The 20,781-nt window shown below is 37.8% G+C and overlaps 2 protein-coding genes and 2 long non-coding RNA genes across 5 annotated transcripts; 1 reads left to right on the top strand and 3 right to left on the bottom strand.

Moving 5' to 3' along the window:
- The first annotated feature begins 1,016 nt into the window (after nucleotides 1-1,016).
- On the top strand, nucleotides 1,017-8,542 carry LOC123867677 (transmembrane protein 181). Of its 2 annotated transcripts, XM_045909859.1 has the most exons (13): nucleotides 1,017-1,210; nucleotides 1,327-1,493; nucleotides 1,570-1,673; nucleotides 2,102-2,260; nucleotides 3,017-3,119; nucleotides 3,388-3,541; nucleotides 3,724-3,804; nucleotides 4,430-4,529; nucleotides 4,967-5,094; nucleotides 5,279-5,425; nucleotides 5,761-5,863; nucleotides 6,436-6,660; nucleotides 7,971-8,542. In XM_045909859.1, exons 2-13 carry the CDS (start codon nucleotides 1,345-1,347, stop codon nucleotides 8,105-8,107), a joined length of 1,590 nt encoding a protein of 529 aa, XP_045765815.1. In that variant the 5' UTR covers nucleotides 1,017-1,210; nucleotides 1,327-1,344; the 3' UTR covers nucleotides 8,108-8,542. The 2 variants fall into 2 exon arrangements, with proteins under 2 accessions (XP_045765815.1, XP_045765814.1); XM_045909858.1 differs by having other exon boundaries at nucleotides 1,018-1,493.
- LOC123867679 lies at nucleotides 6,946-7,676 on the bottom strand. The gene is made up of 2 exons (XR_006796477.1): nucleotides 7,346-7,676; nucleotides 6,946-7,076 (listed from the first exon to the last, which is right to left on the bottom strand). It is a non-coding gene; the product is annotated as an uncharacterized LOC123867679 (long non-coding RNA).
- LOC123867680 lies at nucleotides 8,473-19,440 on the bottom strand. The gene is made up of 3 exons (XR_006796478.1): nucleotides 19,012-19,440; nucleotides 11,535-11,542; nucleotides 8,473-8,486 (listed from the first exon to the last, which is right to left on the bottom strand). It is a non-coding gene; the product is annotated as an uncharacterized LOC123867680 (long non-coding RNA).
- Nucleotides 13,990-15,773, bottom strand: LOC123867678. Its single transcript, XM_045909860.1, has one exon. The coding sequence runs from the start codon at nucleotides 15,466-15,468 to the stop codon at nucleotides 14,065-14,067; it is 1,404 nt and encodes a 467-aa protein (XP_045765816.1). The 5' UTR covers nucleotides 15,469-15,773; the 3' UTR covers nucleotides 13,990-14,064.
- Nucleotides 19,441-20,781: the final 1,341 nt, after the last annotated feature.

Raw genomic sequence — 20,781 nt, 5'->3', positions numbered from 1 at the left:
TCTATTAATTACACGCTTTAGTTAGGAACTTTTCAGGATATTTTCATGAAGTTGGATTTTGGCTATCTTTTATTCTATTAGATGAAATTCTATAATGATAGATATTCAAACCGCGCCAAAGACAATCTAATCTATGAATTATATTATTGTACGATATTTTTCCTATTTAATTCGTGTTATTCAAAGAATAAGATCTAAGTTGATGATTTTGCTTTATTTACCTAGTTACCTACACGTTTTCAAAATTCTACTACGTATCAAGGTGCCTAGGTACTTGAAAATTTTCTTTATTCTAAAGCCGCGTTCAAATCAATAAAATTAGCATCCTTTGTTGAACGTAAATGGGTGCAAATATTCATACGTCGCAAATTCAAATCTTCACGTGACTAAACACAGAACATCTTATCACCATCATGAATCATGATCAACCCATCGCCGGCTCACTACTGAGCACCCGGTCTCTTCTCAGAATGAGAACATTCTCAGACCAGGGTCTGGTCTTAGGTTGAAATCTATAAAGCGCACTTTGACTTTGCTTAGACTTAAGTTCCCATTAAAACGAAACAGATTTATGTCAGCAGTATAGCGCTATCTCGTTTTAACGGTGGCTTAAGTCTGAGCAAAATCAAAGAGCGCTCTATAGATCTAAGCCTTAGTCTACCATAGAACATAGAATATAATAAATAGTCCGTAGAAGGAATAACATCGTGATTCGTGAGGAAACTTGTATGCCTGAGAGTTTTCCATAATGTTCTCAAAGGTGTGTGAAGTCTGGCCGTCTTATACACTGTTGAAAATCTACGCTTCGCCACGAAAAGTTATGCCGAACACGACGGACAACGCAAATTTTTGCTGGTGTGGACGCATTTAGTCTGCATATTATCAGAAATAGTCTGTCAGACAAAAATCTGATCCGCGCTGCGTAACGCACTGCTCTTACATTTTGAACTAGACCCCTCCAAACACTCCGCAGACTGTCAGAATGTTACGGATTGGACACACTTCTAATGTTCGCGGAGTGAGTGCGACAGGAAGTTTTCTTCTAGTAGCAGTAGTTCGGTTCTTTCAGTTTCTGATGATATGCGGCCGCCTTTAACTGGGTCAGGGCCACGTCACATTTTCCAACATGGCGATCGTAGCAATGGCAACTGGCAAGCCCCGCGAAAATCAATAATGCTTGTAAACAAGCTGGGGGAGAAACAATTGCATCGTATTTAACGTTTTACGCTATGCAACGCTAGCGTAGCTACAGTGTTTATTGCTTTCCTTTTTATGTAATTTAATATAAATGATAATAAATATATTTCGTTTTCGATAACTTAATAGTACAAAAGTAGGGCAAACATGGATACAGCTAACGTAGGATATTCGTATCACTTGCCGGGTGGTGGATGGAATTATAAGATTCGCAACACGCTGTCGCAATTTAGCGATTTGTTTAGCGAATTCAATAAATATATTGCACCTGCATATCATCACGATCGATGTGAAAGGTACGTGTTCCTTTTTCAAATTATTTTTTTCGTAATCTTGCACTTTACTTTTTTATAGACTGTACATTTTTTTCAGGTCTGTTCAAATGAGGATTTATTCGATGCACAAAGGAGAGTTCGTGATGGTTATTATAGCATTTTTTGCGTGCTTCGGTCTTGGTGTTTTCATAGGATTAGCAGGTTTGATACTCAAATTAAATAAATCAAAGTATTTACCTATGATACCTATTAATTAAGTACTCAACTCAGGTACTTAATAGAAGACAAATGCGAACGACAATAATTCTGGGATAGGTACCTACCTATATTTTTCATAGACATTATTGTAATGAGAAAATTACTGACTGCAAGTCAGTTGAAAAATTGTAGTTTAGGTGCATTTTGGATGCTGTTTTTTTATGCAATTGCTATAGGTAGGTACCGACCTAACTAGTTACTACGTGCGATATGCAGCGAATATACGCAGTAGGTTAATATACCTACCTATTCTGCGTGTAAAGTTGTAAACGCACGAAGGAACTTTTTTGCGTACCTACACAGTGGTTTAGCATTCTGTTCTTTATTGCCAAGGAAAGCGGCATACATAACTGCCAACAAATATTTCCCAGGTCCGTCCCCGACGACTACCACGTCAGTATCCGCCAGTAGCGTGTTGGCTAATATCAGCGAGATGTGCCACGGCCCTTTCCACCTGCACAGCCCCGCGCTCGGCACAAGAGCGCAGCAACTGTGGCTGTTGGCGCAAATACTCACCGATAACAACGACGGTAAGACAAATGAGATGTCACGCTCCCTCCGCTTTGGCAAGATTTTGGAACGCGTCTTGTTACAATGTGCGCCCTAGATCGCAAGGGCGATCTCTCTATCGGTTGTGCTGTCAGCACGGATTTACCTACTCCAGGCAGATCGGTGGTTACGACACTGATCAAGATCCTTAACTCCGCAAACACCATAGGAAATCTTTCTAGACATCTCTGGCGCCTTCGACAACGCCTGGCCATGGGAGGTGATCGTTTGGTGACGTACGCTTCATTTGCATGTTCTACCGCCGTTATGATCTTTTTCGGAAGTTTTCTGAGGATTAGTTTGACCTTATTCCCCCCTCCTTTTTCTACAACCGCACCGCACGCCATTGTAAACAATTTCACCCTCACCACCTGGGTATCTTGCACTTCGACCACCCGTTGTGCCAGATCTTTTTTCCACGCACTCCCTTCGGTGGTGTTCCCATTAAATTTTAACATGGGGATATTCAAGGCGTGGATCAAGAAATTCTTGGAAAGCCGGCAACGCATTGGCGCTTCCTATGGTGCTACAAATGTTCACGAGCAACAGTAACCACGGAACACCAGGTGATTAGCCTGCTCATTTGTTAGCTATTTTTATTAAAATAACTTATTCAGTGTAATTTTTAGCTGTAATATAAAATAAAAAAAAACCATTAGCGCTCTGCACTTGCTTAGGGTAGGACTCCATCGGACCCAAACCGATGTGTCTTCTATTAATATGTTTTTCTTTTTCAGAGGAAATTTTCGACAAAAGTTTCCAAGTCAGTATATCAATAGACGGCGTGTTGAGTGACCACACTGCAGTCAACCTCATCCCTGAGTCAGAGGCCACTAATAGGTAGGTATATTTCTTGCATTTCACGGATGTGCGTGGCTCATTGTGAGCCCTTGCTACATTTGGTAAACGCAATATTCATGTATACCTCTACGTAACCACAAGTAAAGTTCCCACGCGCTCTGAATTTTAGAACTACCTTTACGTACATCTTAAAATTTATCTCATAACCTGAAAAACACAACCTACAACGGAAAATCCTGCCAGATCCGTAAAAATTAATAAGTGCCTACTTAATTAGAAAATGTTTATAGACATAAACTCATTTTAGGACGCAACATCTAAAATGCAAGAAGCAAATATGTGAAGAAGTGCTGGTCCTCCATCTTGGGTCGTTAGAATACACGCATTACATGCTTAACATACACTTCTATGGCCTGAGGGAGTTCCATAAGCGGTATTTTATACGGGAAATTGTGTTTTATGTAAGTATTATTTATTCATCTGAGAACAACCACTTTTCAACCATTACGAATCTTTTGAAGTAATAAATCCGGTTCGAAGGACCAATTTGGGGCAGCTATCTGAGACTAACTTCATATCATTCTTTTCAACAATTATGAAGTCAAAAACTGCAAATAAATTAATATAAACGGTATTATTTCAGTTCAAAACCTACAATCCGGCATTTACACAAATGGAAACCTGGTTCAGGTTTATTTTCCTTCTCACCACATTCACCGTAGCCGTAAGTATAATTTTACGACATACTACATAATATTATGCACTTAAACCTGAACAGGACAGGTGTCTGTGCTCCACCGTACAATAGGGAGATCTCTCATCGAGCGGTGTCGTGCTCGGTGCGTTAGCTGGTCGGTCCAGAAATCTGGTAAGTATTTTTGACGTGAGGGTGAATACTGCAAACTCCGTCGTAGCTGCTGATGTTGGTCCGGAGTCACCACTTTGGGAATGAGTGGTGACCAAATCGACTCAAAAGCGACGCCTCAAAAACCACTGGCTACATCGAAATTTGAACCTCTACAAGCCTAAAGACGAAAGTCTTAAATGAGTGTATCCTACCTGTGATGACGTATGACGATACCACATATTTACTAGCTAAAAGCTATCTTCACGATGGAAATTCTGGTGTTCGCGAAATTTCAATCGCTCCACGAACTGACTTGGGTATATGGTGGCGATGGCGGTCTGAGGAAAGAACTCGGGGATTGTGGAGTCCGATCCAGTGTTTTGTTGTTTGTTGTATAGAATATGCTCCGCGATCACTGACTTCTGAGGATCGTTGACCCTCCAAAATGAACCGATTTACCGTTAAAATAAACCTTTACTACATCATGAACTTTTTCTTGCAGTGCTGGTTCGCTCACACACTGAGAAAATTTTCAACTCAAGATTGGGCCATCGAACAGAAATGGCTCTCCATTCTACTTCCTCTACTTCTCCTTTACAACGGTAATCAAATAAACATTCAATACTAAAACCATAAGCTTAATTCGCTAAAACAGACAAGTATGATTTAAAGTGCAGTATGCGGTATGCACCGCTCCACCTCCCACTACTAACACCCAACACCACACAAATCCTCAAAAACACACTCGACGCACCTTTTACTCCGACACCAAAGCATCCTCAGGAGATGTAGACCTTACAAAGCACAAAATAATTTTGACTGACTGGAATTGACTGGTCTGATCCAGTCGGTCCAGTCCTAACCGGTTTAGTCCGGTCCAGTCCAATCCAATTCAGTCAAGAATTCACTTCTGTAGATATGAACGTCGCCGAATCGAAGTGGAATTTTCACTTTTTATAAAATTGTTTTTTTCCGCTTCACCAAGTTTCTGCCAGATCTGTTCCTGATCTTAACGTATTTTTTGTTTTCCCCCCTTAAGATCCGATCTTCCCCTTGCGGTTGGTGAGCGGGGGCTGCTTCGCGCCGCTGCTGGATACGATATTTCAGACCACTTTCCTCGCTTGCGTGATGATATCATGGCTGGCGCAGTACCATGGACTAAGACAGGTAACTTTCTTATTTGTTCCCCTGAGATCCGTTCTTACCCTTGCGCCTGGTGAGTGTGTTCAGTCCAGTCAGTCAAGAAAAAATATGAAGTTGCTATTTATTGTGTCTTGATAACGGTATGTGACGTAGACATCTTTTCTCATTTTACCAAACTTCCGTATAACGATGGATACTTTTATTTCAGAATGAGCGTGGTTTCGTATCGTTCTACCTTTTCAAAGTGATAATAGTGGGGATGGCGTGGCTACCCGCCATGTGTGTGGCGGTGTGGCAGAAGTACTATGCGTATTACGACCCCACTTTCAACTACTACATGAGCCCCAATTATCCGGTGAGTATTGTTGTATCCGTACCTATACAGAGCTTAATTGGTACCATCTCGATAAAACACAGCGGCCTCAAAACAGCATTTAAGCATTACTTCTTCATTACTTCTGTCCAAAAAATTCTGAGTTACTTTCACGTCGCACTCAAAGAAGTTTCACTTTAAAAAAATACCAAATCAGTTACTGTACACATAACTACATAATTATCACTGGTCACTGGTGCCCTATTAGCACAGAGTAACCTAATTTATGCAGCAAAGACCATCTATTTTGTATGGAATAGGTAGTTACTTTTGTAAAATTTTGGCTACAATAAACAATTTATTTATTTTATTTGCAGGTGGTGAAGATAATGTTCTTCGTTGCAGTTACGTTGTACTTTCTGTACCTCCTCATCCTCATAGTAAAGGCGTACAGCGATTTGAGAAATATGCCATTTTTCGGTAAGAAAAATTAAATGTCATTTTGAAAAGAGTTGGAATGACAACCTGAATGGTAAAAAGTGAAATGAATAAACTAACACGACGCTTCATTGGCTAGACATCACGTGTTGTTATCCCTGTGAGTGAGCGAGACGGAGTAGGTACAGCTTCGCTTCTGTCTGGTCACTCTGCTTTTGTTTCTTAGCATGTCAACTATAAAACAAATAATCTACTAACTATGATGGTAGTTTCATTAATATTACTATAGGTTTGTATTAAGTTACATAATCCTAGTTAACTAGTAGGAATTATTTTCATTTCACTTATTTCTTAATAGATCATACCTACTTAATGCTCTGATTCAAATCCGGTTTGAAGGACCATAATATTATGTTGGTGTGATTATCTTGCGGGATTATGGTGTCATAAGAGAAACCATTGTACGTATTTACTTCTGTATGAGAAAGGGTAAACCACCTTGAGTAGAGGGCCGGTGAGGGTTGATCACGATAATGAGGATGAAACATGATGGCAACAGCCCGGTAACTAAGCTGCCGTTAACGGCATTCTATACACTGCCTATTTCGTTCCAGATATAAGACTGCGATGTCTATCAATAATAGTGGGAACGGTGACGTTCATCACCACGATCCTGGCGCTGCACAGCTGGGGCCCCGGCGCACTGCAGGATCACTGGGCGGCGCAGCCCGCAGTGCGCTACGACACCTCGGCGCCGTTCATGGCGCTCTACGGCCTCTTCAACTTCACGCTCTATATCATGGCCTACTTGTTCTCGCCTGGCACCGGGAACATACATGGTAAATTCTTTTTATCGCCATTTGAGACCCAGAAGCAAAAGTCGTATTTGATGATTTATCGTTATTTATTTAAGACCCAGTTGCAAAATTCGTATTTGATGATTTATCGTTATTTATTTTGAGACCCAGTTGCAAAATTCGTTAGGAATTTGAACTGTCGACATTTATGGCCCATTTGTAGAATTGATTTTTGGTTTGTTGCCATTTAAGAGAACTATTGCAAGGTTCATTTTGATTTTTCAAATGTCAATTTACTAGGTAACATCAAAAAAAAACAACCGAAGATAGATGCTATTATTCATATTTATTAGTTTTGTTTAGGGTTCCGTAGTCATTTACAAAATGAGTAGAATATAAAATAAGCCATGTGTATGTAACGTAAATGTACAACAGTACAAAAATGCTTTACAATGTAACTATTTCCTCTCTCGTCTGGCTTTACACTGATTAGCCAATGTCAAGTTTGTAGTTATTTACAAGTTAAACTATATGTATAAGTATGGACTTTGTCTGTGCCGGCGCACACCGATATACACGCGGCCCCCTTTAGAGCGCTTCCCAGTCAGTTCCACCACCAATAAACACCAGCAGAACACAAAAACCGGTCACTTTTAACAAAAAAACACTCGAAAAAGGCACAACACGCGCGCCAGCACACGCCACCACAGATGAAGTCCAATGTAACTATATACATTAATAATAAAATCGATGTAGTCACTAATACTGTTTACACTAAATCAATGTTTACATTTTACTTATGAAAAAGTAATTTATCATAATATTTACATCAGTTTTTAGCTCCCCCTTATCGGATGCATCATTGGCGTGGAATTAATGAGAATTTTACTAACTTAGTTAAATAATAAATAATTAAATCGATTCAATGGTGCCTGAACAGATCCAATGAGAGCCTACGTAGTGTTTCACGTAATATGAACCAACATCAGTAATTACGATTACCATTGGCGCCATTGGTGTAGGACTTCCGCAAAGTGACGCCCGTTTCTGTCCCATAATGGGGATCCACTTGACCGCCAATGTCAAACTAAAATCACCATTGTTGTTTGTTTCCTAGCTTTGCTAAGAATTGTTAATATTGATACAATATACGATTGTTTCATGAATTATTACTTATATAAAGATGTATGATACAATTAAAAATATGGCGTTTGACAGCTCAGTAGAGCCAGTTCCACAAATGATATACTTCCTCTATAGCCGGTTCATTTATGCGCCACCTGTCGGGATAAATTTGAAGTGTGGATCCCCATTGAGGGTAGTATGACAAACTTGTATCATTTTTTTTTCAGAAACCGCCATCACCAAGGATAACCCAGCATTCTCTATGATCAACGACTCTGACGAGGAAGTTATTTATGGATCTGACGAAGAGAGCCGACGACCACTCAATTCGCACTCTCACCGCGCGACTAGTGAAGACATATGATTAAATAAAAAGTGTTTCATGGTATTAGCGTCAGGTAAAAATAACTCTGGACACAGCGTGCAGCGGAGGTGCGTTTGCGCATGGATAATTTACTTTCCTACAACGCAGGAAGTAAAGATCGACTGATGAATCAATAATGCAGCGCAGACCTGCGCTGGGTCTAGGTCAGAGTTCGTTTTACATGACAGAATGTACATAATTATTGTACACAGGCTAAAGGAACAAGACAGGCAGGAAATGGGCTGTGAGACAAGTAATCTGCTTCATTTTATAAAGAAACCAGTTTTAAAGTTTATTCCTTCTTGTCTAGCTCTTTCAGTCTGTGTTACTATATTATTATTATTATTATGTAATTTTTCTTGTTATTATAAAATAGACACTAATGAACAGCTCTGTTATTTATTTTGAAGATGAAATTAAATTCCCTATTTGATATTTCTCATTTTTTCTCTTATTTTTATAGATCATCAACTTCTTTGGTTATTAAAGATCGACTAATTGTTTAGGCCTCCATTTTAGATCCATGAGGTGGATGCCAAATATTATATTGTATAATATTAGGTATATTCTACCATAAGTAATTTATCTCAAGCCATACATTACACAAATAAATAATCAATCATTCTGACCAAGGTCACAGACTCATTTTGGTCTAAATCTCCCTATACGATAAGCTTCACCCATCTGATAACCAGATGAAAGTGTTTTTTATGAATCATAAGTACATGAATCATCGTGCCTCGAATGGAACTACCATTGAATGAAATCAGTATTTCACTAGGCAATACTGATTTCATTCAACGGTAGTTCTAAGTGTTGAACTGGCAACACCTTTAAGTTAGAACTACCATTTTTTAGATTCAATTAAGGTGGATGCGACTGGTCTGCCCGCGAAATTCAAATTTTATTTGGTTTTTTGCAATTTGTAAACTAATACGACAAAGTAGGCTTATAACATTCTATTTGTGACAATAACAGTATCATCCCCACCTATATAAATCAAAATCTTTACTTGAAAGGGTCCAGTTTAAGAAATTAGCTCTAGTATCGACTGTAACTCACAAATTAGTCGATACTAGAGCTAATTTCTTAAACTGGACCTTATCAAGTAAAGATTTTTATATAAACGTGGAAAGGATACTGCCAATGTCGCAACTAGAATGCCATAAGCCTACTTTGTCGTATTAGTTTACAAATTGCAAAAAACCAAATAAAATTTGAATTTTGCGGGCAGACCCGTCGCTTGCCACATAAGTACTTCGATCATTGGATACCGAACGAAGTTGATAGGTAACAATCGAAATCAAAAAGCGAACAAGAAAAAGTGAGGTTGCCTATAAATAAAATTCCAAAGCAGCTTTTCGAGGCATATTGGTTCATGTATCATAGTCATAAGAACTTTTGTATCTGGTTACCAGTGGTAGGTATGGGGTTTTTTATGAATTGTATCTGGTAATTTACCAGATGGGTGAAGGCCATTAGACTACAGGCCCATGTTTAAAAATGGGTGGGTCATATGAACCACCAGGTGACGTATACAGGACGATATAAGAGCATAAAATAATAAGTTTCAGCACTATGCCGTCACTTGTAAGCTGTCCAACAGAGTGCTGGTGAGAATTGAAAAGTGCAGGTAGAGTGAGTACATTTTGGTCATATATTTTTGTACGGTATTTTTACCATCGATAGATCCATGAAAAATAATAAGAAAGCGCGCAGTGCCGTAAAAAAATGGTGCGCCACAAAGTCAGTAAATGTTTTGATTTTCTGACAATTTCCGGGGTAAATTTGGTCATTTAATTCTGTACGGCACTAGTTTCATACTGTTTCAATACAGCCTCTAATCCATTATTCCGCAACGCCGTACAAAAATCATGCGACAAGGGGAAAAAATTGAGGGTAGCAACCCCCTGTGGGCAGCTGAGCGAAGCCAATCGAAACGATCGACGACGACGACGGGACGAGTACGAAAGCAGCATCCTTGCTACTCGTTCACGTGACGATGTAAGGACCGAGTGACCGAGTAGCGCAGCAGTGCCTACGCCATTACCAGAATGAACTAAGTGAGGAAAGTCGCGATTTGATCCTGAATCAACATCTGTCAAAATATATTAGGTTAACGGTGACGTGAAATCAAAGATACCTAGTCGTTTCATAGCCTACCTAGCGTCAAATGAAGCTAACATTTGACGCCTGCCAGGTAGGTTACCTAAGCCTCAACGTTTTGTAACAAGTTCCATAACTGTCACTGTGCCATTACGTTGCGGGTGTAGCGGTTGCCACATTTACAAGCAGATGTCGCTTCTAAATTCAATCAATCAACAACGCTCGATACACGCAGCACAGCCTGATTATTCACGACGCACGGACTAGATGGCAGCACGGGTAGCTTAATCCGAAGCTCAAGTAATAAACGCAACTGTCAATCGCATTGACAGAGCGTTTATCAATATGCACTATATATAGAAGTTTCAAACTACAACCGTCGGCCCAGCTAGCGCTACCGAGCACAACACCGCTCGGAAATGCACTTCAGGATGCATCTGCCGTCGCTTCTATGACACATGCGACCTGCCCAAGTGCCCACTGCCATTTGAGCTTGCTAATCCTTTGAGCTATGTCGGTCACTTCGGTTCTCCTACGAATTTTCTCGTCCAGGATTTTATATCTGAGACGCTTTACATTACTTGCTCTATAACACGTGGAAACCGACAGTTAGATCTATCACTACCACAGTGATGTACCATTTTTGTAAGCGCATCGGCAAAATTCATTTGCACAGAAAAGCGCAAACTAACGCCGATTAAAACCGGATATACACCAATGAACCTTATTGCTTGACATTAAGATTTTAAAGACAAGAACAACAGAGACTCAAGCTATCTCGCTCATAATTCGCGCGCACAAAACATGGCGCGTAGGCAACGACCAATAGGGCTGACACACGCTATGATTGGCTGAGACATTTTCGCGTATAGAAGTGGTAGTGTAGACGAGAAGAAAAAAAAAGTGGTAGTGCTGTACCATTACAGATTTATGGACAGGTAACATCACTAGGCGGAACAAGTAACATCACTAAATAAATTGAAAATAATATTTTATTTTCCTGTTTCAGTTTCGTTGTTATATTATAACAACGAAACTGAAACAGGAAAATAAAATCTAAAAACAAAACCTCCCCAGTTCTTTTCACCAATAGAGAAGAATCACAAATTGTAAAATAAAAAAAAAGGTCAAAAGAATTTAAACGAGAGAATGCGTGCGTCGCTATCGGCGGTAAGCGACGACCATATGTGATGTGACGTTGTTTCCTCGACATTAATAATAATAGATTCTGATAAGAACTACATTCTCATTCTTCTGTAGTTTTCCTCTAAGCGCACTTGAATAGTGCGTAAACATATTCATTGTGCGTAGATAATAATACATTATTATCTAGCATAATAGGTATATTAATACATACTACGCATAATATCATATTGAAGGTATCACTGTCTGACCGTACGAAAGAGTGAAGCAAGCGCATGATACTGGTGACTCACCTCCATGCTTCCCCCTCTCGCCACCCATACCTCTATAGCGAGTCCTAGAAACTGGCGCTAATGGCGTTTGCCATGCAATGCATCCTTACGCTCACTTTTCATTATCATCGGAGACTAACCTTTTCACAATGTCTTCTGTAAAAAGGATAATAGTTTTGTTATCAACTAGATGTATGGGCATAATAATGTTGAGACCTTTCATTCATTCAACTTTAACCCACATACATAATTTCATGGTAAATACCAGTAAATACCCAGTTTAGTTCACCGATCAAAAGTGAGGAATTCTCGAGTATCTCACAAGAATGAAAATCCCCATTGCGAATTTTGTAAACGAAATCTCAAACGCAGAGCCTAAGCTCGTTAGTAATTACGCCTACAGCTCAAAAATGTAATTTATTACAGCAGTTACGATTTCAGAGAAATTGACCAAATGACGCCATTTTGTCGACCAAGATTCCCACGCGTAATTTCACTGTGCACTGTGCAGAAACAAGTATTGCAATCTGAAATCTGAATCGCTACGGCAAAGGTCGTCTATGAGAACTAAGCGAGGAGAGTTTAGTATACCCCTTAAAACGGGGATTGTTTTTTTTTTTTTAAATCAATAACTGAGTAGGTAATTTGGTGACAAATTATATCACTACGATGAAACCTTTATAAAACTTAACCTTACAGGAATAAAAAATGTAAAAAATTGAACTTAAATAATTTTTTTTTTTGGAAAAAATCCATTGATCACAGAGAAATAAACTAGAAAAAATATAGATGTAGGTATGTTTCTGTAAAAGCCTGAACTAAGGTAAATCCTAGAATTTTACAGCAAATCCTAGGATTTACCAAACCAAAATAGTAAAATATTGAACTGGTCAGAGTCTCAGTTCAATATTTTATCAATCTCTGATTCAGAAATAACCGTAAATTTCCGACTTTTACCAGAATTCAGTTGGTAAATTCTAGGTTTCACCTCGAAGAAATGCAAGTCTGAATAGTAACTAAACCAGAGCAAAATCTGAGCTTTCTGACTCGACCCGGTCTTGTCTGTCCTACCCATAGTGTCGTGTAAAGCACGAAGTTAAGCGCGTTTTTTTTTTTTTTAATGTATGTTCCGATTACTCAAAGACCCCTGAACTGATTTGAAATTTTTTTGTTGTTTGAAAGGGTATACTGTGCAGGTGGTCCCATATTTTGGTGAAGATCTGATGAATATCTTCGGAGATGGAGAACAGAACTCCTCAATGGATAAGAGCAAATTGCTCGCGATCAGTGTAATAGCTTAGTAAACAGTAGGGTTTTAACTGGGCATAGCATATTATAGTACAGTGGGGCCACTAAAAATTACAAATCAGTTCAGGGGTCTTTTTAGTGCTTGTGGTTTTTGAAGTCGATTTTATTTTTCTTTTGAAATTTTTTTTTAAACAATTTTTCTAATTAGGTCCATTTATGATTTACCTCTCTTTACATACTAAAAGATATTTTGGAAAACATTATATGAGATACTCATAAACTATATAGTTTTTTTTAATTTAAGCATTTGAAAACATGGTGTATTTTTTTTCTTGGAATTGGGGTATTTTCGATCTATCTTTTGTTAAAATTCGGAGTTACCTCATAACTCCGAATTTTATCAAAAGTGGTTTTTATTGAACTCTAACTGAAGGTTTATGTTTCTTTTCGATAGCGTCTTTAACCCTTATACAAAATATCATCACTTTTGTTAGTTTTGCTAAACTGTTCTTTTACAGTACTGGCAATTCAGAATTACCCCAGATCCTATTTATTATGAAGACAATATAAATGTATCGGAATTAGCCAGGAGGGTATTTATGAATTCAATGCAAATCAGAGCTGCTAAAACAGACCAAGAATCCAAGAAAATGATGTTGGGGTTATTATGAAGCACCAAAAAACGTGTGTAAATCGCTTGTTTGAAAAAAATCGTCCTGGTGTCCTGGTATCCTGGTGTCAATGGCAATAAAGATGGAGTCTAGCCTGGTTCCTATCAGTATTGACAGAAAAAATGAACTTTCGCATTTACCCCAATGCACTTAGTAAAAATCAGAAGAAACCAGATCAGATAATGTCAATATTGAACACAAGAAACATAAAAATGGCAACAGATCAAACCTATTATGATTATGAGACACCATTTTGTAGACATGCTGCTGAGTATTACAAAATGGCGAAACTAGTTACCGCCATTTTGTTATCTTTCAAGCCACCATTTTGTTAACCTAAATTGAGTTCACCATTTTGTTATCATTTCATTAAAAAAAATTTTAACTTACAAAAATGTTTTTTTTTTAAATTACCTAATGTATTTAAATAAAATGAAAGACATGAACATTGAAAGTTTAATCAGGAAGTTAATAAATAATTGTCAGCATGTATATCTACACTTAATTTCAAAAATGACTAATCTAAAGCTATAGCCTGTAAATTGTTCAGAGTGTGAGTTATTAAGATAATGGGATGCGGTTGCAGTATGAGGGAGGGCAGTGGGCGCTGGCGCGCGCCGCACGGCTCGGCGGGCAGCGCCTGCGGCGTGGCCGCCGTGCGCCGCAGCACCGCGCCGCCGCGCATCACACACGTCACCCCGGCCCGAGGGTCACAGTTCTCATTCACAGGAGTCTCATCATCTGAACACAGATCAATCACTTCACACTCATTATCTATCTTTTGAAGAGGATCCTCACTCTTCACATCCATGTCCATGGGTTGGTCTGCATCCACAAACACTATGTCCTTCTCTTCGTTGGCCCGTCTTGCCTCCCCCTCCTCCCGCAGCTTATCAATGTATTCTTGCATTTTCTCTAATGACATTCTTGGGACGTCCACCGATATGGGCCTGCATTTTAAAAGCAACAATTGGCTATTGAGATCAAGAATTTTCTTGTTCCTTTGGTTTGGAAACACATGTCTCCTCTGCCAGTAATCTATAGGTCTCCTGAATCGGACAGGAAACTGTTGTCCTTTGCCTTTGCTAACTAAATTTTTATTAAAAGTTGCTGTTGTACAACAATATCTTTCTATTCTTTCTCTAGAAAAGCTTGTATCTCTTTGACTGTTTATTTTTGCATTTTTTATGTATGCCAGGGATGAAAATGGGTACGGAGGCCCTCGATCAATATTAGCTGCACTCCTCGCAGTCCTTGGTTTTGAATCTGCTTCGAAGTCCTTCGAGGCATTATCATCAAACTTTTCCCCGAGGGGCAAGAGTTTTAAGGCTGAAAGAAACTCAGGAAGACCTCCAGTACATGTGCTAGACGGTACAGCTTCAGCTTCATTGTTACAAAGTCTTTCATGTGCTTTTAGAACTTCAAGATTATCAAAATGGCTGTCACAGTTGTCACAGAGGTATATGTCAGCAGATTTGACCTGGGGCTCTATGGGTGTTATTTCCCGGTCGTAGAACAGGTTCTCGTTCCGGAAGGTCACTAAGAGACGTCCATTGGGACGGTAGTAGAGAGACGTAGTGTGATCACGGTTGTCAACATACCTCAGCTTGTTGTGCTGGTAGCGCGCGAGCTGCGCGGAGAACACGAGGAGGAAAGTGCTCTTGTGGTAGTCGTAGCATTTCTTCACCAAGTTCTTGAGCCTCAGCTCCCAGTCGTCGGGCACTTGGCGCGGCCGCACGAACGGATGCGAGAAGGCGACGTTGGTCGGCCACCACGGCGGCTGCCGGATCTCCTTCGCTGTGTCGTGTCCCCAGGAACATGTCACCATAAACGTTATGAACTTCTCCAATTTCTTGGCCTTGATCTTCGACAGCGCCGTCGGGTTCCCGTCGGCGAAGAGCAGCGGCAGATTGGCTATCATATTGGCTGTCGCTTACGGTCATCGCAATCGGCCAGCCAGCAGCGCTTGCGATCTCATTCCACACAACACACTAACGGTAACATTATCCGCCATCGCATCAGCTCGCACAGAATACATGTTCACACACATACATTTTATATGCACAACATGATTGATAAAATGAATTACGAAAACTTTTACAAGCTCCAAAATAGGTACATAAAATCCACAAACGCGTTTGTTAACTAAAAAGAGAAAGACTTCTTTTTTCTCGCAAGTTGAGCCACTTAGTGTTGCCAGCCCAGAACTGAGGAGCGAGGGTGAGGGCCGCGAGGGCCGTCATTTGCGTAAAATCGCATGAAAATCGTATAAAGTTACATTTTTTGCTGCAAAAGTTACATTTTTAACCAAACTTAAAAAAGGATGAATTTCTCAGTTCACCAGTCACCACTATTTTGTTTTGGAATAAGATTAATTTTGGCCATTTTTTTAAAAATACCTAACAGCTATTTTAAAATTAGTTAGTTATTAGTTAACAACAAATAACTTTACATTTGAAACCCACACAGTAGGTAATTCTAGGTGACTACAATTCGCAAAACTTTTTATTGGCTATATTCAAATTAGCTGTACAGGTGGACGGACAGACAGTCAGACACACGAATGATTCTGTACGCAAGTGTTACGTTTTTTATTCGAATGCATCGGAATCCGAATTCTGAAAACTGAATATGTCAAAGAATATGAAAACTGAGCAGCGCAGGGTCGATTGTGGAAAAACTGCATCGATCATTATAATCTCAATTGTTGTGATTGGCTGAATATAGGTATATCATATGATGTACTAGCTGATGCCCGCGACTTCGTTCGCCTGGATTTTTTCAAAATCCCGTGGGAACTCTTTGATTTTCCGGGATAAAAAGTAGCCTATGTGCTAATCCTGGATAGTATCTATCTCCATTCCTTTCAGCCAAATCCGTTTAGTAGTTTTTGCATGAAGGAGACAAACACACACACACACACACACACACACACACACACACACACACACACACACGCACGCACGCACACACACGCACGCACGCACACACACACACGCACACATACAAACTTTCGCCTTTATAATATTAGTGTGATTCTTATTACAACAATGCATTAATGTGGCCAATGGTTAACGAGCATCAATAAATCAAGGTGATTGCGATCGCGAGCTATCATTTTGCCGTAATCGAGCTCTTTCCAGTCCAGCCCAGCAAGTTTACTATAATACTGTAACTGTTACACAATATAGGTAACTAGGTACCTAGTTAGTTAATAATAATTTAATAATTATAATATTATGTAGTTACGAGAGGGTTCAAGAGTTTGACCCTTTCACAATAAAATAATTTAACTATTTGGCAACACTGGAGTTGGCGATTCACGATTGCCAGCGGCTGTAGCGGATATCATTATCCAATATCATTTTCACCCACAAATATTTTCACTGCAATACACTGCTAACGATTTTTTTTATTTTTGTAAATTAATTTTAATTTTGTAATTGTTTTGATAATTTGGTTTTGATTTTTTTTTAACTTATTATTTCACTTATTTATCATTTAATATAATATTATTACTAATATTTTGTTTTGTGCTACGCATAGCTATAAATGTTATTGTTACAATTTAAAAAAAACTGGTAAAAGGTGGTTTATGAGTTTATTGTTTTTACTTTTCTAAAAAAAATTTTTACACGACTTAAAATATTTGTTTTTTTTTTCGCATTATTTTATTATTTTTATAATTTGTTTTTAAATAAATATATTTTATGTTTTGATTTTTGATTTTTTAATTTTTTATCAATTTAATATTTTCATTTTTTATTTAATTCTTTTTTTCTATCTTTTTTATTTTTTCCATCGTTACATTTTTTTTTAATACATGTTTTTGTTTTTTAATTTTTACAATAATACGATTTTATTTCTTTATATTTTTTACCTGACTGTGGCAAAGCCAAAAGGAAGTGTAATTTAGCAGTCTATGTATGTATTTGTGTATATATGTTTGTACCCAGATTTTGTGTGTTCCACCGTAGCGCCTAAACTACTGGGCCGATTTTGATGAACGAGGTGTCAATTGATTCGTTGTAAAGGCCTGGGTGACATAGGCTATATTTTATAGGAAATAAATTGACCTAGCATGTAATATGTAGGTTGCTTACGCGTTGAATTTGAACAAAAGGCGATACAAAATTATTTAGGTTAGATTAAGAAATATCTGTAAGACAATAGCTTATAAGATTTTATTATATTTAATGTTAGTCCATAAGAAGAGTCGATCATAAGCCTCCAACAATTAAACACGTCTACCACAACGCCTTCCATCATTTAAATCCAACCAAAAAAGATTTAATATTTCATGGCGACCCTGCCAGTCGGTGCGTGCCTAAACTAAGTGCGCGCACCGGCTGGGCACCGATGAAGATTGTAAAGACAAAAAGGAAAAAGTACATCAAAAAAGAAAATAATCAAGAAAAAAAAACAAGAAGATTCAAGAAGGAAAAAATATATCAAGAAAGAAGCATAAACACATTAATTTCAGAAGGATCAAGAGTCAAGACCCAACTATTAAGTATAGCGAAAAGAAGAAAATCATAAAATCAATATCAAATTTAAAAATCAAGAAGCACAACAAAGTCAAGAAAGAAGTCAATTAAATTAAATTAAATTAATCCCTAATGAGCAACAAAACTTCTCAAGCTACATTCATCGGCCCAGCATCATCGTGCGTCCAGGGTTATCCCGGCCACAACTAGGAGGTGTCCAGGGTATTCCCGGCCCAGTTCGAGGAGTCCAGGGTTTTCCCGGCCCACTAAGAAGCAAGAAGAGGCGCAGACTCCAGACCTTCGGACCTGATGTCAGAAATCACTCCTGTCGAAGACGATGACCACAGCGACGAATAATGAAATGAATAGCTAACAGTTAAAGTAAGTGCAATTTATCTCTCGTAATGGGCATTAGGTATTAAAGGCAGAATAAATAGTACTGTAAATTTTTTTCTTGGTTTGATAGTTTAATTTTGCACACATTTATTAAGATAATAACTAATAGGTACTTACACCACTATCTACTAATAAGTTCAATAATTCGTACTTTGTGCGTAATTTTTTTTTTCTCATATTATATTATAATGTGATACATACTTTAGAATATTTTGCAAATATTCTGTGTCAAAATCGAAGTTACATAATAATTCACTGAATTATTACTCGTACGGTGTCATCGCGCGGTCAACGACACGCGCGTACCCAAATATAATTGCATTGTTTTATGAGACAAAGGTTTTGCTTGAGATGCAATTTGTACCTACATAGGTGTAAGGAAATTAATATGAAATTAGAAGAATTTTGTTTTCTATCTAATGAAGCAGAGATGTTTTGTGTATTTTCGTGCTAGTTTTGATTATTAGAGATTTACCCGACTTTGACAAATTAGGACTCTACATACCAAAGGCTTGATCACCCTTCGGCTGTAGAAGTGCTAGATATATAATTGATATTTTGAATAATGTTCAAATAGTTACTTCGGATTGAAACATATTGACGTAGGAAGGTGATTGTTATTTATTTATTAATACGCGATATTCTGCGCATATTTTGTACCTCCTCATTCAACTATATATTTGTCTAGACTCTTGATCATTATCTACCGCGCTGGTGTTAGTGAAAGACCTAGAATCTTTATGAAAAGTTGAATGTTATTATTGAAGTACTTATTGAGAGAAATAAGTTTGATGAAGATTATGAGAGTTATGAATAATGCTTGAAAGCATGTTATGTTAAATATTAATTAGGAGAGTACGCGCCGCGTTTGTTTATGTATTTATTTATATTATGTGATGTCTGATGAAGTAACTTGAAAGAAGATGAAGACTATGAGAGATTTATTTTGACTGTCCAGGTGATATAAATTCCTGAGATGTTAAAGAATAATTATTACGGTTCATAGAATAGGAACCCGAAGATGCTACGACACCTGTATAAGTGTATACCTATGATGATGACTTGATAAGTCAAAGAATATTTTGAGATAATTAAGTCGATAACTGAAATCGATATCTTAGACATACTAGGTACGACGATGATGATATATTGAGATTTTTTCTGAGAGTTTGAGATTATTTTATTGTGATGAGATTTTTCGGAACTTTTGAAAAAGCTCGCTAATTTACAAAATCTTGACATGACGTGTAATCAATAACGATTTTTCTGTTAAAACTATGCCCATACGAAGTAAGATAATATAAGATAAATTGCACTTGAACACAAGAATTTGCGATAAAAAAAAAATGTTTCTATGTGGTAATTTTAAATTTTGATTAGAATAGATTTTATTTTGTAATTGTATCAGCTTTTCTTCTCATTCGGAGTAGCACCTAACATTTTTTTTTTTTCATTAAGAAGAGGGGTAAATGGGATACATTTTCAGGGGAGATGTAATATGTAGGTTGCTTACGCGTTGAATTTGAACAAAAGGCGATACAAAATTATTTAGGTTAGATTAAGAAATATCTGTAAGACAATAGCTTATAAGATTTTATTATATTTAATGTTAGTCCATAAGAAGAGTCGATCATAAGCCTCCAACAATTAAACACGTCTACCACAACGCCTTCCATCATTTAAATCCAACCAAAAAAGATTTAATATTTCAAGCAGATGTAACATCAAAAAAAGTGGGGGTATCCAAAAATATTTTTTTGCTATTGAATCGAGTGCGGTGTTAAATGAAAGAGGAGAAAATTCTGAATTCATGAGTATAAAATATTATGTACAACAACATTAAAATACACCAAACGACAGACAAACAATTTTACTCTAATATTTCAGTGTTATTGAGACGACAGTCGGGTTTTAGTTTTCAACTTTATCTTGTATTTATTCATTTTCAATTTTTTTATGAAGTATAATTTTTTAATATGATGAATATCTTTGTTTTTTCTATTTTTTTCCTCTATTTTGTTTTAAAAATTTTATTGATTAATTTGTTTTAACTTTTTTTTTTTAACAAGACCACCACGTCCGTATTTGTGTGTTTCAGACTAAGTATATGGTTTATGAGTTTTATAATGTTTCCTCGCAAATGGAGCTAAAGTACAAGTCTCGGCCGAAATAGTCCTCGTTTAGTTTAAAAGGACTTGGCTAGCACCTCGTCGTTTTAAAATTACTTGAGGAGTCCTTTGGTTCGCCTCGGCCTTCCAATATCACTCGGTCAGTACCTAATCACATTGTTTTAGGCTGGACTGTAGTGTACTATTACTTTCTGCATTATTTTCTACCTAGATGCCCTCAAG

Source organism: Maniola jurtina, chromosome 8 (assembly GCF_905333055.1).
Source record: "Maniola jurtina chromosome 8, ilManJurt1.1, whole genome shotgun sequence".
NCBI classification, from domain to species: domain Eukaryota; kingdom Metazoa; phylum Arthropoda; class Insecta; order Lepidoptera; family Nymphalidae; genus Maniola; species Maniola jurtina.
Note: the sequence above shows the minus strand (reverse complement) of the source record. Positions and strands in the feature narration are given on the sequence as shown.

Bases quoted from the DNA above. Each gene is read 5' to 3' on its own strand.
- LOC123867677 (XM_045909859.1), top strand. From the start codon at position 1,345: ATGGATACAGCTAACGTAGGATATTCGTATCACTTGCCGGGTGGTGGA. The intron at 5,095-5,278 runs GTAACTTTCTTA...CTTTTATTTCAG, and splicing joins AGTACCATGGACTAAGACAG to AATGAGCGTGGTTTCGTATC. The intron at 5,426-5,760 runs GTGAGTATTGTT...TTTTATTTGCAG, and splicing joins ACATGAGCCCCAATTATCCG to GTGGTGAAGATAATGTTCTT.
- LOC123867678 (XM_045909860.1), bottom strand. From the start codon at position 15,468: ATGATAGCCAATCTGCCGCTGCTCTTCGCCGACGGGAACCCGACGGCG.